Below are 25,137 nucleotides of genomic sequence, written 5' to 3' on the forward strand. Positions count from 1 at the left end.
TATTCATTTAAACAACCTTAAAATGTCAGTGACTTTTACTCTTTCCATGGTTCATTTTGCATAACATAAATCCCCGCATATTTTAACTAAACCATTCGGTATTCCATTATTACATCCATCAAAACTTACACTGTTGAATTTATCTTAATGCTAACGAGGAGAGTCAGGGCACTGAGATCCAGCACCGAGGGCCTTCTGGCGGTTCCCTCATTGCGAGAAGTGAGGTTACAGGGAGCCAGGCAGAGGGCCTTCTCGGTAGTGTAGCCCACCCTGTGGAACACCCTCCCTTCAGATGTGAAGGAAATAAGCAGCTATCCTATCTTTAAAAGACATCTGAAGGCAGCCCTGTTTAGGGATGTTTTTAATATTTAATGCTGTATTTTTTTTAACACTTGATTGGGAGCCGCCCAGAGTGGCTGGGGAAACGCAGCCAGTTGTCCGGGGTATAAATAATAAATTATTATCATCATCATCATCCCTGGCTGGAGCTGATGAAAACTGCTGTCCAACAACGCCTGAAGGCGCCAGGGTTAGCCCAGAGTTGGAGAGAGGACAGAGAGCGGCCGGGGCAGAAGTGGATGTTTTGTGTTTTCTCCCGAGCAAGCACCAAGTCCTCATCGCGCAGCGCCCGGAGTGGATACCGAGGGCAACTGAGAAGAATCCGGAGAACCAGACGCTGCCTTCCGTGGCTCTCGCGCGTAAAAGCGGGTGGCACCATGGGCTGGGGGCGTCCAAGCTGGGGTCCTCTTTCCCAGCCTCTGCCTTGTGGGGCACGCAAAAGAATCGGTTGCCCCTCTTTGCGCCGCTGGAAAAATGGGGAGAATAACACGGCGCAGCATGTAACCCTCCGTGCGCGAAGAGGGCGCTCGAGAGGAGGAGGAGGAGGAGGAGGAGGAGGAGGAGGAGGAGGAGGAAGCGGGAAACAGCCGTCAAAGCCTTCTTCCGCTTCCTGCGAGCGAGAAGGAAAAGCTTCGACGCTGAAGCGTGGCTGCGAGGCCGGAAAAAGGGAAGGGAAGCGTTGCGTCTTTGGAGCCGGCAGTGATCAAAGTTCGGTGGAATCTTCGCCGCTCCAACGTTCTCTTTCCCACGCTCAACGTTCTCTTTCCCACGCTCAACGTTCCATCGCGCTGCCTTCTTTCACCAGCGTTCCGTGTCGTCGTTCAGGATTGGAATAGCTGATATCCTTTTTTCTTTCTAATAAAAACAACCACTTTTGCTTCCGACGCGGCCTTTTCAGCCGCTGGATTATGAGCAGCAGCGAGTCGCCCGACTGTCCGGCGACGTCAGGTAGGACGGTGCAAAGTCTCTGTGACGATGGAGCCAGGTGTCCCGTTCACTTTGGGCGTGTCAGTTTAGGAGCTGAAATTTAATGTTTGCCTATTTATTCAGTGAGGGGGGTCTGAAAAACATGTTTTGGAGCATGAGGAATTTAAACCTGTTATTTTTGTGACTGGACAGCATTTGGCTTGGTAAGGGTACATTTGATTAAGAAGCAAATGAACTGCTCTCGGAAGGCCAGAGAATTCTGAAAGTCTTCTGAAAGTGTCAGGTAATAGAAAATATGTACAATATATAAATAAAAATATACCATATATAATATAACTGCAAGTACTTGCCATCATTTTTAAGGATTTGTATGCACTATTGCACACATTTTATTTACCAGCAAAAACTTAAGTTACATTAATTTAACCAAAGGACCTCTTGAATTCCCTAGTCACGTTACAACTTTTTAGCACCAGCTGGTGCATTTCCTTCTCTTACTGGTTCTGTGGAAAATACTAATTGGGATTTACTGTGCCAATATGTACCTTAGTGTTACTTTGTTAGCATATTGTGCTGTAGGGGCAGATGGAGCTCATCAACCTGGAAAGAGATCTAATAATAATAATAGTAGTAGTAGTAATTTTTATTTATACCCCGCCCTCCCCAGCCAAGGCCGGGCTCAGGGCGGCTAACAAGCAATAATAAAAACAAGTTGAATGAATACAACTTAAAAACAAGATTAAAATACAACAATTAAAATATTGAAACATTAAAATATTAAAATGCAGCCTCATCACAGGAGGAGAAAGGAAAAAGAAAAAAGAAAGAGGGGGAGGGAATCAAATTGGCTCCAAGCCAAAGGCCAGGCAGAGCAACTCTGTCTTACAGGCCCTGCGGAAAGAAATCAGATCCTGCAGGGCCCTGGTCTCATGAGGCAGAGCGTTCCACCAGGCCGGGGCCAGTGTTGAGAAGGCCCTGGCTTTGGTTGAAGCTAATCTAACTTCCTTAGGACCCGGGACCACTAGGGTGTTGCTATTTATGGATCTTGAGGCTCTCCGTGGGGCATACCGGGAGAGGCGGTCCCGTAGGTATGAGGGTCCTAGGCCGTGAAGGGCTTTAAAGGTCAGAACCAGCACCTTAAATCTGACCCTGTACTCCACCGGGAGCCAGTGCAGCTGGAAAAGCTAGGAGAAGGAAAACACTTATCCCAAACCTCCACGGCCTTTTCGGAGAACACAACACAAATCCAGAGTGGCTTCCCTAAGATGGTTGGATGGTGCCTTGTATGCCTTCCTCTGGCAACTCCTGCAGCCAAGCTGATGCCAAATGTATTGCTCTGCTTTCCTTTGGACCACATCAGTGAGGCCAAGAGGGGAGTCTTGTTGTCTGGGCAGCCCAGGACCTCCATACACACTACCCAGGCTTGCGCTCCTGGGAAGTCGCTTTGGTGGTTTTACTTCATCGCATTGCCTCTTGAGACAGACAGATGCCAACAATATTGTGCTGATTTTGTCTGTTGGGGAAATCAATAGGACTTCAAAGTTTTTTGTTTGGATTGTGCCGCATATTTCATTAAGCTCTATTTTTAGATCCACGGGGTGTGTAAAATTCCTGCCCTCCCAGGTTGCCTGTTTTTTCCTGTTAATATAAAGCATAATAATAATATTATAATTTATTATTTATACCCTGCTCATCTGGCTGGGTTTCCCCAGCCACTCTGGGAGGCTCCCAACAGAATAATAATAATAATAATAATAATAATAATAATAAAGCAATAAAACATCAAACATTAAAAACTTCCCTAAACAGGGCTGCCTTCAGATGTCTTCTAAAGGTCAGATAGTTGTTTACTGTATTTCCTTGACATCTGATGGGAGGGTGTTCCACAGGGTGGGCACCACTGTTGAGAAGGCCCTCTGCCTGGTTCCCTGTAGCTTCACTTCTCAGCAGTGAGGGAACCGCCAGAAGGCCCTCGCAGCTGGACCTCAGTGTCCAGGCTGAACAATGGGGGTGGGGAAGCTCCTTCAGGTATATTGGGCCAAGGCCGTTTGGGGCTTTAAATGTCAGCACCAACATTCTGAATTGTGCTCGGAAATGTACTGGGAGCTGTAGCGTTCATACGGAGCCCCCAGTTGTCTCACGGACTATTGACCCGTACACCACTAATCCGCTGCCACCTACCAGGTCCTCCCTGGTAAAATCACTTCAGTCTCAGTCAGCTTTTTAATTAATATGTAAAGTATTGCACTTGGGCAAAAAAAATGAGTCTCCTTCTTTGGAGGTCTTTAAGCAGAGGCTTGACAGCCATATGTCAGGAGTGCTCTGATGGTGTTTCCTGCTTGGCAGGGGGTTGGACTCGATGGCCCTTGTGGTCTCTTCCGATTCTATGATTCTATAATAAAGAAGAGTGTATTGTATTTCAGACATAAAACAAAACTTTTACAGCATACCAAACAGTGTTCCTCTTTACTTTCTTAGTCTTATGTTCCTCTCTCTATCTCTGCTACCTTCCCCCACACTCAAGGACCAACTGCCCTAACTGTCTCTCTGTTACCAACTGCCTTTCCCAACCAGCCAACCCACGCAATCCAACCAACTACCCACCCACAACTCCCAACGAACTCCTCCCAGAACTAGTTTTATAGACCCACTGACTCCACCCCCCTGGGTCCTGTCTGTGCAACCTATTTAACTATTTCCCCTCCAGCACTCTCTCATATATGTTAACGTCGCAGGAGCCAGTGTAGGTCTTTCAAGACCGGTGTTATATGGTGCCGGCAGCCACTCCCAGTCTGCAGTCTAGCTACCGCATTCTGGATTAATTGTAGTTTCCGGGTCACTTTCAAAGGTAGCCCCGCACACATTGCAGTAGTCCAAGCAGGAGATAACCAGAGTGTGCACCATTCTGGCAAGACAATCTGTGGGCAGGTAGGGTCACAGCGGGCATACCAGATGCTGATTTTGTTTGTTGGAGAAATCAATGGGACTTCGAAGTGTTTGTTCGGATTGTGCCACATATTTCATTAACCTGTTTTTAGTTCCATGGGCTGTGTAAAATTCCTCCCCTCCCAGGTTGCCTGTTTTATTCCTGTTAATATAAGGCATGCCTAAGACCGTTGTGTTAAGCTGAATTTCAGGCTTTTGCTTGTCTTAGCTAACCTCTATTATGACGTTTGTGTGTTCTGCTTCCTCTCCAGCCGTGGCGTCGTACACTTGCATCACTTGCCGCGTGGCTTTCAAGGATGCCGATGTCCAGCGTGCCCACTACAAGACCGACTGGCACAGGTACAACCTGAAACGGAAAGTTGCCGAGATGCCACCTGTCACTGCTGAGAACTTCCAGGAGAGGGTTCTGGCGCAGAGAGCCGGGCTGGAGGAGCAGAACAAGGCGACTGCTACCTACTGCACGGCTTGCAGCAAGAGGTTCTCCAACTTCAACGCTTACGAGAACCACCTGAAGTCCAAGAAGCACCTGGAGTTCGAGAAGAAAGCCGTCCAGGCGGTCAGCAAGAAGGTCGAACTCCTGAATGAGAAGAACTTGGAGAAAGGCCTCGCTCAAGAGAACGTCGACAAAGATGCCATGAATGCCGCCATCCAGCAAGCCATCAGAGCTCAGCCCTCCCTGTCTCCAAAGAAGGCTCCCTTCTTGCCTGACGGTGCTGCTGGATCTTCGGTTGCTGTGGAAAGTAGCAGAGAGCGTGCGGAAAAAGCTCCCCGGCTGCAGTGGTTTGAGGAACAGGCCAAGAAGCTGGCAAGAGATCAGTCGGAGGAAGAAGAGGAGGCCGACGATATGGAAGAAGGTAGCGGGGCAAGGGCAGTTTATTCTGGCAGCAGTCTTTTGGGGAGTTTGGATGCTTTAGCACAGGAAAAGCCATCCATATAATTATAATAATAATAATTTATTATTTATACCCGGCCCATCTGGCTGAGTTTCCCCAGCCACTCTGGGCGGCTCCCAATCAAGTGTTAGAAACAATACAGCGTTAAATATTTAAAACTTCCCTGAACAGGGCTGCCTTCAGATGTCTTTTAAAGATAGGATAGCTGCTTATTTCCTTCACATCTGAAGGGTGTTCCACACTTTGTATTAATTTGGTGACAGTTGGTGTGTTTTTTTGGAAAATCAATAATAACAATAATTTCCCCAGCCCCAACAGAACACAATAAAACATCAAACATTAAAAACTTCCCTAAAGAGGGCTGCCTTCAGAAGTCTTCTAAAAGTCAGATAGTTGTTTATTTCCTTGACATCTGGTGGGAGGGCGTTCCACAGGGTGGGCGCCACTACCAAGAAGGCCCTATGCCTGGTTCCCTGTAACCTCACTTCTCGCAATGAGGGAACCGCCAGAAGGCCCTCAGTGCTGGATCTCAGTGTCTGGGCTGAACGATGGGGGTATTCTGGACCGAGGCCGTTTAGGGCTTTAAAGGTCAGCACCAACACTTTGAATTGTGCTCGGAAACGTACTGGGAGATCTTCTGAACTACAATTCCCATCATTCCTGGCCATGTTGGCTGAGGCTGATGGGAGGTGGTCAACAACAACATGTGTTTGTGTTGTGTTGGGTTTATTAGAAAGTCCCATTCATAGGCTTTGTACAGCAGCTAGTTCAAATTAGCAGTTTATATCTAGGCTGAAAATATAGAGGAGATAGGGAGAATTTGGGCTGCTTGAATATTTTTTTTTTAATTGTTTTAACAAAAAATTTATACCACTTGATTGTAAGAAAACCCCTAAGCTGGTTACAAAAATATAGAGCAATAAAATTATTGATAACAATGGTTAAAATACATGTATAGAAAAACATTCCGAAGGATTGTTAGAATTCATAGTAGCTCAAAGGAGGTAAAACATATGTAGCTTCGTCTCAACAGACTTGCCTAAAGAAAAATGTGGGTTTTTTTTGCCAATTATACGGCCTTCGCCCAGTATGCCTGAAAGAGCGTCTCCACCCCCATCGTTCAGCCCAGACACTGAGGTCCAGCTCTGTGGGTCTTCTACTGGTTCCCTCACTACGAGAAGTGAGGTTACAGGGAATCAGGCAGAGGGCCTTCTTGGTAGTGGCGCCCACCCTGTGGAACGCCCTCCCACCAGATGTCAAGGAAATAAACAACTATCTGACTTTTAGAAGACTTCTGAAGGCAGCCCTCTTTAGGGAAGTTTTTAATGTTTGATGTTTTATTGTGTTCTGTTGGGGCTGGGGAAATTATTGTTATTATTGATTTTCCAAAAAAACACACCAACTGTCACCAAATTAATACAAAGTTAAAGCCTAAACAATAAATTTTTAAGCAGGCACTAAAAAGAAGACAGCACAGTGTTCTTAGGGAGGTTTTTTAGTGTTACCTTGAATGCTCAAGCAGCCCAAATGATTTTGGGAGCAATCAAGGGAGTGATAGACCATTCATAATTATGAGATCACTAGCCTGCCGCTTGTATTGTATGGTTAACCTGCATCTTTTGGTCAGCACGAAAAGATTCCTCCTAAGCTTTCACTTTTGCTTGGTTTGAAAGGTTGGGAGGATGTAGACTCAGATGAAGATCTGGAGGTCGAAGAAGGACCGATGGAAGGAATCCCGGATGAGGCCGAAGAGAGTGCGTCTGGGAAGGATCATCCCAGCTCAGATGCGATCCCAGTAACCGACTGCTTATTCTGTTCCCACCATTCAAGCTGCCTCATGAAGAATGTGTCCCACATGACAAAAGTTCACAGTTTCTTTATTCCAGATATAGAATATCTTGTGGATATCAGAGGTCTGATTAAATACTTGGGTAAGTCTTAAGACATGCCAGCCTCAACTATCTAAAGCTCTCTTGTTGATTTTAAGATGGCATCCTGTGGCATTCATCTCAGTGTTGTTCCTCAGAGTAAAATACATATCATTTGAAACAGGGTGGATTTGATTTAAATCAAATTGATTTAAATCACTAGTCAGTAAGACTTCATTTAAATCATTTATTTTTTTACAGAAAGACTCCATCTTGTTGGTATAATCTTAATATTTACAACCAGATGAAGGTTTCATTTTTTGAATAATCAATTTTCAGAGTAGTTTTTAGAGTTATATCAAAAATTACTGATTTGGTTATACTATTAGAAATACATAGACAGGTAATTATGAAATTATTGTGAGGTAAACTGATTCAAGGATATTATAATTGTGGGGGACACGGGTGACGCTGTGGTCTAAACCACTGAGCCCCTTGGGCTTGCCGATCAGAAGGTTGGCAGTTCAAATGACAGCGAAGGGGTGAGCTGTTGCTCTGTCCCAGCTCCTGCTAACCTAGCAGTTCAAAAGCATGTAAAGGTGCAAGTAGATAAATAGTTGCTGCTGCGGCGGGAAGGTAAACGGCGTTTCCGTGTGCTCTGGTTTCCATCACGGTGTCCCGTTGCGCCAGAAGCGGTTTAGTCCTGCTGGCCACATGACCTGGAAAGCTGTCTGTGGACAAACGGCGGCTCCCTCAGCCTGAAAGCGAGATGAGTGCCGCAAACTTAATTCTATTGTAACAAACTTAATTCTATTGTAACAAACTTAATTCTATTGTGTTTTATGTTCGCTTAGTAAAGGTAAAGGTAAAGGTAGCCCTGACCATTAGGTCCAGTCGTGCCCGACTCTGGGGTTGCGGAGCTCATCTTGCTTTATTGGCAGAGGGAGCAGGTGTACAGCTTCCAGGTCATGTGGCCAGCATGACTAAGCCGCTTCTGGCGAACCAGAGCAGCGCACGGAAACGTCGTTTACCTTCCCGACAGAGCGGTTCCTATTTATCTACTTGCACTTTGACGTGCTTTCGAACTGCTAGGTTGGCAGGAGCAGGGACCGAGCAACGGGAACTCACCCCTTCGGAGGGATTCGAACTGCCGACCTTCTCATCAGCAAGTCCTAGGCTCTGTGGTTTAACCCACAGCACCAGTCTGGTCTGGGACTGTAATAAATTTCATTCATGAATGAGTGCTGCAACCGCATAGTTGCCTTTGACTGGACTTAACCGTCCAGGGGTCCTTTACCATACCTCTATACTATTTTATTTGTGAACGTTTTTGTATTTACTGTATAATGTGCAGCAGGGGTGTGGTCTTCCAGATGTTGCTAGACTTAAAACTTCCACGGGGTTAATTGGATTTGGGAGTTCAGCAACACACAGGTTTCCCATCCCTGGTGTACAGTAGAACAACATTTGGGCTGTGGAATGCTGTGAAACCACCAAATATCTTTGTTAGCATAAGATGGGAGAGTACAGTGTGTGTATCTTTCTCCTCACAACTTACAGGAGAGAAGGTTGGCATTGGGAAGATCTGCCTGTGGTGCAATGAGAAGGGGAAATCCTTCTACACGACGGAAGCTGTGCAGGCCCACATGAACGACAAAAGCCACTGCAAGCTCTTCACGGAAGGCGATGCTGCTCTGGAGTTTGCAGACTTCTATGACTTCAGGTGGGAAACGGCAGCGGCCAAATTTAGACACACAGCAAATGAAACATTTCAGTTTTGGCATTTGCTTTGGTCTAGTATTGTGCTGGGACGCGGGTGGCACTGTGGCACAGAGCCTAGGACTTGCTGATCAGAAGGTCGGCGGTTCGAATCCCCGCGACAGGGTGAGCTCCCGTTGTTCGGTCCCTGCTCCTGCCCACCTAGTGGTTCGAAAGCACGTCAAAGTGCAAGTAGATAAATAGGTACCACTCCGGTGGGAAGGTAAACTGCATTTCCGTGCACTGCTCCGCTTCACCAGAAGTGGCTTAGTCATGCTGGCCACATGACCTGGAAGCTGTACGCCGGCTCCCTCGGCCAATAAAGTGAGATGAGCGCCACAACCCCAGAGTCTGTCACGACTGGACCTAATGGTCAGGGGTCCCTTTACCTTTACTAATATTGTGCTACTCGGGTAACATACACAAGCAAGACTCTCGTGGATGGGCAGAGTAACATTCTACTTCCCTGCTGCTGCTGCTGCTGCTGCTGCTGCTGCTGCTGCTGCTCCCTAACCATGGTTGGATCCTGGCATTGGAAACAAGTCGCTTTATTCTGCTTGCTCACAAAGTGTTCACTCACTGGAGCGGTGTGGGGCTGTTGTTAATGTGGAAGCAGCCTTCTTCTTACTTGAGTGCTGACATGTCTGTTAGCCTCTTGAAAACCAGTGGCTTCCCCAAAAATCCATTAGACCTTTCAGAAGTCTGTTTGGATACAACTTGCTTATACAGTGGTACCTCGGGTTACATACGCTTCAGGTTACAGACTCTGCTAACCCAGAAATAGTGCTTCAGGTTAAGAACTTTGCTTCAGGATGAGAACAGAAATTGTGCTCCAGCAGTGCAGCGGCAGCAGGAGGCCCCATTAGCTAAATTGGTGCTTCAGGTTAAGAACAGTTTCAGGTTAAGAACGGACCTCCGAAACGAATTAAGTAATTAACCCGAGGTACCACTGTATGCTCATGTGAAGCCCAAACATTTTATTTCACAAGAATTTCTGCAGCAGTGGGACAAATGCTTCCTAGACATTTAGCTGGGCAAGCAAGGGTACTGGATAGCTTTGATCCTTTGTTGTAGGCAGCGGGGGGGGGGGGATGTACATTGGAAATATGTTAAAAGGTAGTCAGTTAATTTGAGTCCATGGGATAGGGCTGGTTTTATACATTATGGACAAATGATTTCCTGCGCTAGCCAATAAAGGTGTACCAGCTGATGGACCAAGAAATATGGGGCACAATCTACCAGAAATCACTTTTGCATAAGCCCTTTTGAATCTAAAATAGAACTTCAAAGAAGATTGTGCTGGTGGAACTACATTTTCCCTTCAGCAGGCTGCTCTAATGCAAAGTGTTTTATTTTGTAAAATGTATAGGCTGCTTTTCACCAAAATATTTACTATTAGGTGGCCAACATAAGTTATGAGTTGGTTTTCAGTGTCCACTAGTCATTCCTTTCTACCCTTAAACGTTGTAGTAAATGTAAACTTGAGTACAGGGGAACCCACAGTGGAATTCGTAAGGGTTTTTGTGCTTCAGCTGTATAACTTGACTCTTCAAGCTGTCACATGTGCAAGGGGAAAGAAGTCAAATCGGCAGTTTCCTGGTAAGCTCAGAAACAAGAAGGCTATTTAAAAAAACAAAGCCTTGACATCCAGATTGTTTTAAACCTTTTTGATGGTGTTCAATAACAAGTTACTTAAATTCCCATATGTCTAGAAACTGTTCCCCTGTTTTTTTAACTACCTAAGATTTGGACAATCATATTTTGGCTTAACTATTATGCCATTAGGCCATTTATTAAAATGGTATATTAAGCCAGGATTTGATCATCTGAATATAACCACTGTTTCCACCTTGCCACTGGTACTTGGTCTCCAGCAATAACCTTTTAGCTTAAAACCTACATTCTGTTAGGTTATTGTTCTATAGCCCCATCATATGGATACAGTGCGTTCTTTTACAGCAGACTAGAATAATAGTATAGCCCTGTTTGTTTGTTTGTTTGTTTGTTGTATCAAAATATATACAGCTGTATCATAAATATATATCACAGCAGTTTACAACAACATAAAAACCAAAAAACAAACAGTAACATCATAAAACATTAAAAGCAAGTTAAAAGCAAAAAAGAGCTTTAAAACAGGCATCCGTAGACCATTGTGGGTGACAGTCAGCTGGGATTGTACCATTCTAGGTTAAGGTGAGGGATTTCATTCTTGCTTATCCCCATAGAAACAATGCAGACTCCTTGCATGTAGAAAATTAGTGCATCACAGTGAAAGCTATGCTAGAACCTTTCTCCCTGGTATAAGTACAGGAGTTCTTCTATTCCTTTTTAATTTTTTCAAAGGGGAGCATTGATATATGCAGTCCTCTAGCTCTCATCTAAAACCTCCACGTTTCCTGATTTTCCTGTGTTTCGTGTCTTCCTGTTTTCCTAGTCCTGGTACAGTTATACTACTTGACAGTTGTGAATGAGAAGATCAGCTTTGAGTGTGTTGAGAGATTTCAGAAGCCAAGTCTCATTCGAACGCTATTCCAGAACCTTGCAGTGGCTTTGCTGTCACAGTTCTGGAGAATATGTAGCTGTTTGTGGCATACAGTGGTACCCCGCAAGACAAATGCCTCGGAAGACGAAAAACTCGCTAGACGAAAGGGTTTTTCGTTTTCTGAGGTGCTTCGCAAGACAGATTTTTCTAAGGGCTTGCTTCGCTAGACGAAACGGCCCTGCCTCTCCTGACATGGCGATGGTCACTGCACGCACGCACGCTCGCTTCCCCGCTCCTCCGGCTCCCTCCCACCTTCCGGCTGACCTTCCGGCTGCCTCGCGCCGCTGCCCACCCCCCTTGCGTGCTCCCCTCAGGAGCCATTGCCGCCAGCAGCCAGCGTTGCAGCCAGAGTCGCGCTCCTGAGCCCCGCCGCCCTCCAGCAGCCGCGTCGCGCGGTGTCCACAAGGCGCTGGTGAGTCCGAGGTACCGGCTGCGGCAGCTGCCCTGCTTCTCCCCGCTCCTCCCCACCGTTGTTAGTGTTTAACTGCAGTGGTGCTTCGCAAGACGAAAAAACTCGCTCAACGAAAAAACTCGCGGAACGAATTAATTTCGTCTTGTGAGGCACCACTGTATTACTCAAAAGAGACTTTCACCTCCTCCTCAGAAGTTTTAATGGGTAACCTGTGTAAATCACTGGTTGGTAGCTGGTCTTGTGATTGAGCTGTTAAGCATGCAGTCCTTACTAGGGGAAATAACGCCGAACCTTGCTATATCTGTTTCATAGGAGCACTTATCCTGACTATCAGGAAGGAGATGGTGCAGAGATGTCTGAAGAACTGCCACCGGAGAAGAATTTGGATTATGATGATGATTCAATGGAGCTGATTTTACCTTCAGGTAAGTGTATTCTTGAAATATGCCAGGATTGCCCCAAGTGCTCACTTTACAGATTCATTAACAATTAGTGAAAGTCAGGCTGGGTGGTTCACACAGTTGCTTTCCAAATGACTTGCCTTGAAGGTGAGCTGTCCCCAGAATATTTAATAATAATACTATTTTTTTTTATTTATACCCCAACCATCTGGCTGGGTTTTCCCAGCTACTCTGAGCTGCTTACAGCATATCCAAAAACATAAAACATCATTAAAAACCTCCCAATACAGGGCTGCCTTCAGATGTCTTCTAAAAGTTGTGTAATTTTTTTATCTCCTGGACATCTGAAGGGAGGGTGTTCCACAGGGCAGGTGCCACTACCGAGAAGGCCCTCTGCCTGGTTTCCTGTAACTTCGCTTCTCATAGTGAGGGAACTAGCAGAAAACCCTCCGAGGAGGATCTCAGTGTCCGGGCGGAACGATGGGGGTGGAGATGCTCTTTCAGGTAGAATCATAGAATCATAGAGTTGGAATAGACCACAAGGGCCATCGAGTCCAACCCCCTGCCAAGCAGGAAACACCATCAGAGCACCCCTGACATATGGTTGTCAAGCCTCTGCTTAAAGACCTCCAAAGAAGGAGACTCCACCACACTCCTTGGCAGCAAATTCCACTGTCGAACAGCTTTTACTGTCAGGAAGTTCTTCCTAATGTTTAGGTGGAATCTTCTTTCTTGTAGTTTGGATCCATTGCTCCGTGTCCGCTTCTCTGGAGCAGCAGAAAACAACCTTTCTCTCTCCTCTATATGACATCCTTTTATATATTTGAACATGGCTATCATATCCCCCCTTAACCTCCTCTTCTCCAGGCTAAAAATGCCCAGCTCCCTTAGCCGTTCTTCATAAGGAATCGTTTCCAGGCCTTTGACCATTTTGGTTGCCCTCCTCTGGACACCTTCCAGTTTGTCAGTGTCCTTCTTGAACTGCGGTGCCCAGAACTGGACACAGTACTCCAGGTGAGGTCTGACCAGAGCAGAATACAGTGGCACTATTACTTCCCTTGATCTAGATGCTATACTCCTATTGATGCAGCCCAGAATTGCATTGGCTTTTTTAGCTGTATACTGGGCTGAGGCCGTTTAGGACTTTAAAGGTCATCACCAACACTTTGAATAGTGCTCAGAAACGTACTGGGAGCCAGTGAAGATCCTTTATGACTAGTGTTATATGGTTCCAACGACCACTCCCAGTCACCAGTCTGGTTGCCGCATTCTGGATTAGCTGTAGTTTCCAGGTCACCTTCAAAGGTAGCCCCACGTAGAGCGCATTGCAGTATTCCAAGCGGGAGATAACCAGGGCATGCACCACCCTAGCAAGACAGTCTGTGGGCAGGTAGGGTCTCAGCCTCTGTACCAGATGGAGCTGGTAGACAGCCGTCCTGGACACAGAATTAACCTGCGCCTCCATGGACAGCAGTGAGTCCAAAATGACTCCCAGGCTGCGCACCTGGTCTTTAAGGGCACGGTTACCCCATTCAGGACCAGGGAGTCCCCCACACCCACCCGCCCCCTGTCCCCAAAAAACAGTACTTATGTCTTGGCAGGATTCAACCTCAATCTGTTAGCCGCCATCCACCTGCCAGCCGTCTCCAGGCACTCACACAGGACCTTCACTACCCTCACTGGTTCTGATCTGAAGGAGAGGTAGAGCTGGGTATCATCCGCATACTGGTGGACACCCAGCTTTTGTGCTGATGCTGTGACTGCGGTGTGAGCATGCCTCTGTCCGGGAACCAGCATCCGTTGGCAGATTTTGACCCCCCGAAGCAAGTTCCTTGCTCCATCAGTTGTTGATCCACTGATGGTTGTGTTGATGTGCGTGGAGAAGTCGAGTCTGTTGCAGTGGGATTAGTCAACAAGAACTTTGTGGGGCAGGGCTGTTGAGGGCCTTTGTATCTTATCCATCCCTAAGAGAAGAGTCTTAAAGAAAAAAGACCTCAGCCCAGTGTGTGCCACGTTATTGCATCTCTGCCTGTGCTCTTGCACTCTGATCTTATAAGGCATACTCAGAAGAAAGTTGTGTTGACTTCAGTGTGGCAGCATTCATAGTGAGCACACTGAACGTTGTAGACTTAACATGCAGTGTTCCAGTCAAGGTCTGAAGGCACAAGCTATACAGCAGCCTTGGGAAGCCTTAACTTCGCTGCCTTAAGTTCCATGTTGAAAGAAAAGTGGTATTTAATTGTACTAATCACGAATAAACGGTTTCTTCCATTACTTTCAATGGAGCTAATACATGGGGACAAGTTCTGTCAAGCCCATTTGGTTGACTTGCAGTAGCAATCACCTTGCAAAATTTCCAGGCACACCCCTGAAGCTTGCTGGTGATTTTCGTACGTGTGTCTTTAATATTACGCTGTCTGAGAAATGGGGAAATCACTTCCCGGCTTTAAAAATCTCACAGGAGAGGCCTGCAGGCGTGTGACAACACAGTTCTGCTCTTACCCCGGCAGGTCTAGCCTTGAGATCCACATTTATGCCACTCTAAAGGAAGTATGTGCTTTAAATGGGAGAGCAAAACAAAGAATTTGATTTAAATCAGCAAAGTGGAGTGTGAGGTCTCAGGATTCTGCCCCTGTTAGAGTTTTCTTTGATTAAAAATCCTTATGGGGACAGGAAAGTTCTTTTTTATAAAAAGAGAAGAAAAGAAAATCGGTGGTAACATATGATAAAGGTGGGCTGCAAATGAAATGAAATGCTCTCTTTCAGAGCCTTTTGAGTGATTTCTAGCACATTATAGTGCAGCGTCATCACATACTGAGGGCAGTGCTTTAAAGAGAACACTCTGTGAGTTGTATGTTCATTATCAACACACTTTGGTATAGGTGATGTCTTGCTCAGCTCGAGATTCATTCCTGAAAATAGAGGTGTGCAATGTAGAAAATTTGACCCTCAAGCTTTTAAACCATGGGTAAGCAAACTAAGGTCTGGGGGCTGGATCTGGCCCAATCTCCTTTAAATCCGTCCCACGGACGGTCCAGGAATCAGCGTGTTTTTACATGAGTAGAATGTGTCCTTTTATTTAAAATGCATCTCTGGGTTATTTGTGGGGCATAGGAATTCATTCATTCCCCCCCCCCCAAAAAAAAATATAGACTAGCCCCCCACAAGTTCTGAGGGACAGTGGACCAGCCCCCTGCTGAAAAACTTTGCTGACCCCAAATTTACCGTATTTTTCGCTCCATAAGACACACTTTTTTCCTCCTAAAAAGTAAGGGGAAATGTGAGTGCGTCTTATGGAGCAAATAGCGCTGCGCAGAGAGGTAGAGCTGCGCAGCGCCCCTTCAGCGAAGTGGGAGGAGGAACGGAGCCCCTTCTCTTCCTCCTCCTTCTTCGCTGAAGGGGCACTGCGCAGCTCTCCCTCTCTGCACAGCACCTCTCCTGTGAAGGAGAGGCACTGTGCAGAGAGGGAGAACTGCGCAGCACCCCTTCAGTGACGCAGCTGTCCTGGAAGCCGGAGGAGGAACAGAAGGATCTCCTTCTGTTCCTTCTCCAGCTTCGCTGAAGGGGCGACACGCCTGTCCTGGCTTCTGACTTAGCCGCGCACAGCCTCTAGCCTTCATCCCACTGCCCTGAAGAGGCTTGGCACGGTTATCCCAGAAGCCAGAACAGCCACACAGTATCCCAGAAGCCAGATCCCTCTTGCTGTTCTGGCTTATGGGATTCAGAATAATTTTTTCTTGTTTTCCTCCTCCCAAAACTAGGTGCACCTTATGGTCTGGTGCATCTTATGGAGCGAAAAATACGGTAAACTGTTGATGTAAATATTTAAACATGTAAGCCACTAGATGGCACTTTCGGGATTCTAGCATTCCGGTTCCTGGACTCTGCTTGTTTACTAGAGATTGTTCCCATGACAAACTCTGTTCGAAGTGATCAACACATTCACATGGGTGTGGAATATGATACTTTCTATTCCAGTATATCAGACTTGGGTCGCAGTGTGCATGTAGGGAACACACCCAGTTTGTCATGAGGACAGTACAGTGGTACCTCGGATTACATACGCTTCAGGTTACAGACTCCGCTAACCCAGAAATAGTACCTCGGGTTAAGAACTTTGCTTCAGGATGAGAACAGAAATTGTGCTCTGGCAGCACGGCGGCAGCGGGAGGCCCTATGAGCTAAAGGGGTGCTTTAGGTTAAGAACAGTTTCAGGTTAAGAACGGACCTCCGGAACGAATTAAGTACTTAACCCAACGTACCACTGTATTGCAACATAGCCACCTGCCCTCTTTTCAAGAGAGGCGCACTGGAGGTTCTCGTGATTGTTCAAAGCTCCCCTCTTCTTGTTTCAGCCAGTTAGTTCTTTGTGTTCTTTCACCTCCCCAGATACACAGACACACATATCCATGATGATCTTGTGCTCTTTTTGCTTTGGGGTAGCTCTGAACTATAGGCTCTGTTAAGAATAATTTGCCAGGGGAGAATTTTGACCAAGCATTACCGTTGAGGGCTATGTTTCTAATGCTGTGGCCGATTCAGCAAATACAGTTTTAGTTCTTGCAAGGCGTTAGCTCTTCATATTGCTTCTAGGGTTTTACAAAAATGGTAACTAGTAAACAGAGCAACATGAAGAAGTGGCATTGAAAATACATTAGAGCACAGGGTGGATTTGATTTAAATCAAATCGATTAAAATCATTTTTTTACAGAAAGATTCATTCTTGCTGGTATAATCTTAATATTTACAACCAGATGAAGGTTTCATTTTTGGAAAAATATTTTTTTTACAGTTGTAGCAAAAATTACTGATTTGGTTATACTATTAGAAATACATAGACGGATGATCATGGAATTTTTGTGAGGTTTACTAAGTTAGCTGTTTATATTTGGACAACTTTTCTGTACTTTATTGGAAGGAGAAAAATAATCATTTCCTTAATAATAATTTAAACAGTTTATTTAACTAAAATAATAACATTATAGCAAATGGATCCATGTTTGTTAACTGATGTGGTTAAACATTTTTTTTTTAAAAAAAAACCCACTTAGACACATGAAAAACTTAAAACAAATTTTTTTTTCCTGATGACTAGCCTTTGGAATATGAGGTAACTTAAATAGAAACCTATCTTTAGAAATATTTTTCCTCCAAAAGATTTTTTTTTTAAAAAAAAACAATTTAAATTTAAAACAATCCGATTTAAATTTTAAAAAATAATTTTTTTAAAAAAAATCATCATTGATTTTTATCCCCCCTGATAGAGCATCACTTAACCAATACTGAAGAGAAGAAAAGCCTAAGAGAGAGGGAGAGAGTCTTGATTAGCCATTTCCCCTATTTGTTGCATGTAGTCTGCTATAGCAGTACATAAAGAAAGGGGGCGCTGTGGGTTAAACCACAGAGCCTAGGACTTGCCGATCAGAAGTTCGGCGGTTCGGATCCCTGTGACGGGGTGAGCTCCCATTGCCCGGTCCCTGCTCCTGCCAACCTAGCAGTTTGAAAGCACACTAAAGTGCAAGTAGATAAATAGGTACCACTCTGGCAGGAAGGTAAACGGCGTTTCCGTGCACTGCTCTGGTTAGCCAGAAGCGGCTTAGTCATGCCGGCCACATGACCTGGAAGCTGTACGCCGGCTGCCTCAGCCAATAAAGCGAGATGAGCGGCGCAACCCCAGAGTCGGCCACGACTGGACCTGATGTTCAGGGGTCCCTTTACCTTTACCTAGTCTGCTATGGCAGTACGTAAAGAAAGGGGTGTTCAACTCCCCACCCTCAAATGTGTGAAATCCTAGTTCTGAAGAGCCATCGCAACTCACTGCAATGGGACGAAATTCTGAAGTTCTCAGAATGAAGTGAGAACCACATTCTTAGCATTGTTGGGAACTGTTTTGGGGACAAGGGGGGGGGGTCACGTTATCCCAGTGGAAATCTGTCGGGGGCTGCATTCCAATAGTGGGTGAGGCCACACGCAATCATTAAACACACACACAGCTGTTTCCTATGGAAATAGAGGCACATATTTAATTTTTAGTAACTGCCCTTGAGCTTCACTGTCCATTTTCTCTGTGGATAGTTTTTTCCAAGCTGTGTTAAAGGGTGTTGAGACTTTTTTTCTAAAAATCTATCCTGCCTATGCAGAAAGCGAAAGACTTTGCAAATCCCGCAGAAGAATGCAGATTATAAGCAGAACTGCAAGCTCTGTCTAATATTTTACAATTGTTTATGTGCTGTAAGGTGCCCAGAGTGTCTGGGGAAACCCAGCCAGATGAGTGGGGTATAAATAAGAAAAAAAAATTATTATTATTACTACTACTACTAAACATTTGTATCCTAAAACTTTCATGCAGGCATGCAGCTACAAAATGCATGGATAATGTTTTGCATATTTGCAAGGAGTACAAGTCTGTCTCTCCCTGCTCAGACATTTCCCTCTCTACCATGATATTCTTGCAGCAGAACCATTTGCAGAGGAAGGAGCTGCAATTGCATGCTTTATACTGTCAGCATCGCCCTTGAGCCAGTGCCACTAACTGGACTCATCCACTTCGGCCCCGACTGGGCTAGGTGAGCTGGGTAGCACTTCCAGAGACCACCTTCCTCACAGGAACAGGTCAAAGTGCTGTGGACTCACAGCTTAGAGTTGTGAGCACCGGATTCACTCCCACAAGTAGACAGTCGTCGCACAGCAGAGTACAGCAGAGTATATAAACAACTCGGAGAGCAGCTCTGTAGAATATCTTCTTTATTCTATCTACAACTATTATACAAGTATATACAGAGCTAAATGAGCCTAAGCATAAATGAATGCTAAACCGCACTGAGTGTCTGCAGCTGCTCTTAGCAGCAACCTTATCTAAACACACAATCTCTAACACTCAGTCTCTCTCTCTGACACACTGACTGACCGACCGACTCACTCACTGACTCTTTGATGTGGTGCTGGAGCAGAATAAGTAGAGAGCAGAACACGCCTCTCCTCTCTGCAGAATCAGCAGACTCCTCAGGAGATTCTTGGATATGGGAGGGGTGAAATCTCCTCATATACATCATCAAAAACCCGTTTTACCTTCTCCATGCTGAACAGCCGGTGGCTGGACTGCAGGGTCCCGTCCCCCCCCAATCCCTGATTTAAGGAAATAAAAGATAGGTCTTTCTGTGGAATTGGGTGTTTTCTATACACCCATAGTTTGTTGGTGCTAGAGATGTTCAGGTTTGCCTTGTGCCTAAGTAAGTATTATAAACAACCAGGGTCTGCCGTATCCCATGTTGAGTTCTTCTTACCTGGATTTTACAGTGGTACCTCAGTTTTCGAATGTCTCCGTGGACGAATGTTTCAGTTTTCAAACGCCGTAAACCCTGAAGTAAAAGCTTAACTTTTTGAACAAGCCTCGGAAGTTGAACATGCCACATGGCTTCCGTATTGAGGCTTCCATATTGAGTTTTCGAACGTTTCGGAACCCGGAACGGTCTTCCGGAATGGATTACGTTCAAAAACTGAAGTACCACTGTACATTGTTTAGTCTTGTTTGGTATAGTAAGCTGCCCCTTGCAGATCTTGCAAATTGGAAATCTCTACATGTTCTTTACATAATATGTTATTTACAGTTACTTCTACCCTAAATGGCATTGTCTACCCTCCCTTATGGCAGTGGTTCCCAGTTAGCTAAGTACTATGGACTCCCTGTTTTTCAGAAGCCAAGCCATGGACCCACTACTTTTGAAAACGTTGATATCTCTATGGTAGTTTTTGTTATGTATATGGTTTCACGGATCCCTACTTCCTTATGGGATTCTGAGTTTCATGGTGTGGCTAATGATATCCCCACTTTCCAGTTTACCTTTGTTTTAAAAGCTACTCTGTTGCTTTAATATTCACATTTCCTTCTTACAAAGGTGCCCGGATCGGTCACCGTTCATTGATGAGATACTATAAGCAGCGGTTTGGTTCCTCAAGAGCTGTGGCTATTTCTAAAAATAAACATGCTGTGGGCAGAGTATTGCAGCAATATAAAGCTCTGGGATGGACAAGCAGCACAGGTAAGCAAACAGCATTAGGGTGTTACATCCATACAGTTACTAGCCATTGTCCTTGAGAGGCATCTCTTTCAGCCATAAGAAGGGACATTTTCCTGGAAGTCGCCAATTATAGTAGCTGCCTGCTATTCTGAACTAGTTGGTATACCTTTTAGAAGAGCTGGTGTCTCTTAATTCCATGCGTGTAACATCTGTCTAGAGCTTTTTTCAAAGGGGGCCAGATTTGATGAAGTGAACATGTGTGAGGGCCATAGCTGTCAGCTTACAGATTTGAAAATAAGGGACCAGCAGCCTCGAAAATAAGGGATCAGCAGCCATAATAAGGGATTTTCCAAGCACAGGTATGTTCAACTTCTGAGCCCCTCCAAGCCAAAGGCAGAAAGCCCAGCCAGCAGCCAAACGAAGCCTCAAGCGGTGGTTCCCACAGTGCAGCAACCTGGCAAAGGGGATGCAGCAAGGAAAACCACCGTCACCTCTCCGCTGAGAAGCGCTGAGCAAAGGCGAGTCCCCAGGCAACGCGGTCGATTTGATCGGCACAAGGCATGCAAGCTCCACCCCTCCAGTCATTCTTAGACTCCTTATTGGGTGAGCAACGCAGCCAAGCAACACAGTTGGAGCCTCCCTCCTCCCTGGCCGGCAGGGAGGGAGGGAGAGGAGCTGCTTCCTTTGAAACCCAGGAAATTGAAGGGACATCATTAATAAGGGACAGCAGCGGGACACAGCGCTGGGATAAGGGACTTTCCCGCCAAATAAGGGGCGGTTGACAGCTATGGTGAGGGCCAACCAAAGATATTTAACTTTTTTTAGGATTGAAGTTGTTGAGCTTTTGGTGGGATTTTACCCCAGAAAATAAACTGCCATCCAATTTTACCCCAAAGTTGTTGGGGGTTAAAGATTTACCCCAGGAAATTGATTGCCCCCGAAACGGACTTTGGACACACCTGGGCTAGGCATTCTGTTACTTCCCTCTGCACCCAGGTGTGTGTGTGTGTGTGTGTGTGTGTCTCTATTTATTCTTTGGGAATTTTTAGGGGTTTCTGGCTAACTGCGTTTAGAAACAGAATGATGGCCTAGATTTAACTGGTTGCCAAATTTAGGCATGCTTCCTGGGCCCAAATTTAACACATCTCCCAACATCAACGGCATTTTATGTAGGAAGCCGCTAGACCTGTGCAGACATCATTGTATGACTGGGTGCTTCTGTTCATCGTAAAAGTTACTTTGCCTTCAGGTTAAGTGTTGAATGTTGGAAGGGGCAGTTGGGTGGCACTGTGGTCTAAGCCACTGAGCCCCTTGGGCTTGCCTATCAGAAGGTTGGCAGTTTGAATACCCGTGACAGAGTGAGCTCCCATTGCTCTGTCCCAGCTCCTCGCAACCTAGCAGTTTGAAAGCACACCAGTGCAAGTAGATAAATGGGTACCGCTGCGGCGGGAAGGTAAATGGCATTTCCGTGCGCTCTGGTTTCTGTCATGGTGTTCCGTTGCACCAGAAGCGGTTTAGTCATGCTGGCCACATGACCCAGGAAGCTGTCTGCGGACGAACAGCGGCTTCCTTGGCCTGAAAGCGAGATGAGTGTTGCAACCCCATAGTCACCTTTGACTGGACTTAACCATCCAGGAGTTCTTTACATTTACCTTGAATGTTGGCTCTTTCTCCATAATTTCAGGAGCAGCACTGGCTCGTGAGCGTGACATGCAGTACCTTCAGAGGATGAAGGCGAAGTGGATGTTGAAGACCAGCATGCAGAATAACGCTACAAAGCAGATGCACTTCCGTGCGCAAGTCAGGTTCTGAGAGTGCCCAGCGATAAGCACGACTAGCCTGAGCTTGCCTCGTTCTTTCTGCAATACTGTGGAAGGAAGATCTAGTCGCAGAGAAGTGTGGTACTGCATGCTGCTATTTCAGCATGTTTCCCAAGGAGATCTGGTTGTCAGACTTCAAATCAATAAAGCCTATGCATAAGAAAGCATGTTTTGCTGGTTATTTGCAGTACAGTCATACCTCATGTTACGTTCTTTCAGGTTACGTCCTGCAGCAACCCGGAAGTACCAGAAAGGGTTACTTCCGGGTTTTGCCGCTCATGCATGCGCAGAAGCGTGAAATGATGTCATGCGCAGAAGCGGCAAGTCACAACCTGCGCATGCGCAGACGCGCCACTGCAGGTTGCGCTCCTTTCATGTTGCGAACGGGCCTCCGGAACGGATCCCATTCACAACCAGAGGTACCACTGTATCGGCTCTCAGGTATCTATGCTGCGCAGCTGAGTTGCATTTCAGACACTTGAAAGATTTGCTGAGGAAGCATCAAACACTTTGAACAATGCTGTTAGGTGAGAGGTCGGTATTATCCACATATTGCAGGGAGCGGCTGCTCAGAGAGAGGCGTTTGCTTGAGAGGCTTTTGCAGCAGATGAGAACTTAGAACCAGGGGCTTTCTAACCCATGCCCAGGCCAAAATGCTGTACGGTGGAACCTCGGGTTATGTACCGTCCTCCTTATGAATGCTTCGGGTAACGAACTCCACTAACCCAGAAGTAGATGCCCCTAGTTGTGAACTTTGCCCCAAGATGCGAGTGGAAGTCGTGTTCCGGCGGCATGGCCGCAGCAGGAGGCCCCATTAGCGAAAGCACAACTCATGTTAAGAACGGTTTCAGCTTAAGAACAGACCTCTGGAACAAATTAAGTTTGTAACCCGAGGTACCAATGTACCAGTTCTCCCTCTGTTTCTGAACACTAGGGAACAGTGAGCCGGAACTTGATAATTCACAGAAAAGAGACTACGTTGATAGGTAGGGAAGCAGGCCATTGCAAAAGAGGCCTTGCCAAAGTGTGTGGGGATGAGAGACTTTTGAGTAGATTAACCGGCAAATAGTTTCCGTGATTTCCACAGAAGCCTTGCCTCCAAATTCTGAGCCTTTAACACTTCAGTCCAAATCCTTGACTTTGTATTAAATCCCACAAATTCCAGTGGGGTTTAGGGACTTCCTAACCAGTTTTAAGACTGCATTGTGAGAGGTTGCAATGACCACTTTCAGCAGTGATTAATCTGTTACTGGCAGCCGCCTGGAAGTTGCTTTTCTGTGACGATGCTTTTATATTTGTGGATGGCATGGAGACGAACTGGTGACATGCTTCAATTAAATTGAAACCAGGGGGGACACAGGTGTCTTACTCTGCCTTGAATCCCCCTTCTACCAGGTTTGTTTTGGTGGGGTTTTTTGGTCAGTAAATATATGACAAAATGCAACGTCAGCCTTCCCCAACATGGTGCCTTCCAGATGTTTTGGACTACAATGCCCCTTGGTTTAAGCCAGCACAGCTGGCTACAGACTCACTTCCATGGAGGGGAGGCATGCTACAAGTGTTTCCTTTCCACCATTGTTTGCAGTCTTGCACCATGTTTCCCTAATGCTTTGCAGGAGAGCACAGACTCAGGCTTTTAAGAAAACACGAATACAGTTAAGTAGGAGGAACCCTTTAGATATATGCAAACTTACCTGGCTCCCTTTGTAAATCTTCTAGCTCTACCCAGGCTCAGGAAACACACTGCAGTGCTTTTGAGCATCACTCGGGAGGAATATTTTTCAAGAGATAGCCAGTCTGACTCCATCACAAGTGGCCTTTCTCACAGAAACGTCGCGGTGCATACAATTAACATTCATCACACTCGAGTGGGCATCTCAAGAGAATAAAAACAAGGAGAATGCAAATCAGTATCACAAAAAACTGCCTGACCTCTGAGCTTATAATGTCTACTTCATCATCTTAGCCTGAGAGCTTTAGTCTTCATATTCATTTGCAATAGAGTTCTGCCCCAGCACAGTTGCAAGAGCATAGACCACTAGTTTCCTATGTAAAATAAGTTCAACAGATAGTGTCAGTAGATAATCCACTGCCAACTCATTTCTGCCTCTCCTCGCCTGTTTCCAGATCTGGAATAACAGAAATGAGAAGGTCTTGAAAAGCATCTTAAGGGTGAAGGTTGTTCATATGTTAACTTGCAAGTTCACCATATTCCTCCTAATTCCCCTACCTTGTGGAGAGCCAGTGTGGTGTAGTGGTTAAGAGTCTCGTAATCTGGGCAACCGGGTTCGCGTCTTCGCTCCTCTACATGCAGCTGCTGGGTGACCTTGGGCCAGTCACACTTCTCTGAAGTCTCTCAGCCCCACTCACCTCACAGAGTGTTTGTTGTCGGGGAGGAAGGTAAAGGAGAATGTTAGCCACTTTGAGACTCCTTCGGGTAGTGATAAAGCGGGATATCAAATCCAAACTACTTCTTCTTCTTCTTCTTCTTCTTCTTCTTCTTCTTCTTCTTCTTCTTCGTGTGGAAACTTCACAGTGGTTCTTTAATGAAAATGCCACAGATAGTTAATGGTCAAAGGCCTGGTTATAGTAGGGTTGCCATATTTTGAAGAGCAAGAAAGAAGACACATTTGCTGAGTTCTAATTTTAACTGGATAGGGACGCGGGTGACGCTGTGGTTTAAACCACAGAGCCTAGTGCTTGCTGAGCAGAAAGTCGGCTGTTCGAATCCCCGTGACGGGGTGAGCTCCCATTGCTCGGTCCCTGCTCCTGCCCTCCTAGCAGTTCGAAAGCACGTCAAAGTGCAAGTAGATAAATAGGTACCGCTCCGGCGGGAAGGTAAATGGCGTTTCTGTGTGTTGCTCTGGTTCGCCATGCTGGCCACATGACCGTGAAGCTGTACGCCAGTAAAGCGAGGTGAGCGCCGCAACCCCAGAGTTGTCCACGACTGGACCTAATGGTCAGGGGTCCCTTTACCTTTACCTTTTACTTTTAACAAGGGATCTCTATGATGGATCTGATTTTACATACCCATTAAAAAGAGGAAGTATCCTGGAAAGAGGACATATGGCAACCTTAGAGGAAGCTTTTTGCCTGATGCCTAATGTGTAATGAAGGTGCAGAAAAGGCCCATTCTTGTGTTGCCACCCTTCGGATCACTTGTGGAGGAGGCACACAAAGAAAGACCTCAGAGTGGTGATTGAAGGGTTT

General features: G+C 45.9%; 1 protein-coding gene across 2 annotated transcripts; it reads left to right on the forward strand.

Annotated features, from left to right (window-relative positions):
• The first annotated feature begins 483 nt into the window (after nucleotides 1-483).
• ZNF622 (zinc finger protein 622) lies at nucleotides 484-22,091 on the forward strand. 2 transcript variants are annotated; one of them, XM_083449532.1, is made up of 7 exons: nucleotides 484-1,287; nucleotides 4,464-5,066; nucleotides 6,779-7,036; nucleotides 8,534-8,696; nucleotides 12,001-12,113; nucleotides 19,985-20,128; nucleotides 21,792-22,091. In XM_083449532.1, exons 1-7 carry the CDS (start codon nucleotides 1,248-1,250, stop codon nucleotides 21,917-21,919), a joined length of 1,449 nt encoding a protein of 482 aa, XP_083305658.1. In that variant the 5' UTR covers nucleotides 484-1,247; the 3' UTR covers nucleotides 21,920-22,091. The 2 variants fall into 2 exon arrangements, 1 of the variants encoding a protein (XP_083305658.1); XR_014513379.1 differs by lacking the exons at nucleotides 19,985-20,128; nucleotides 21,792-22,091 and adding an exon at nucleotides 13,205-14,783 and having other exon boundaries at nucleotides 915-1,287; nucleotides 12,001-12,593.
• Nucleotides 22,092-25,137: the final 3,046 nt, after the last annotated feature.

The sequence above is a fragment of the Podarcis tiliguerta genome (assembly GCF_965153285.1).
Source record: "Podarcis tiliguerta genome assembly, chromosome: 7".
Taxonomy (NCBI): Eukaryota; Metazoa; Chordata; class Lepidosauria; order Squamata; family Lacertidae; genus Podarcis; species Podarcis tiliguerta.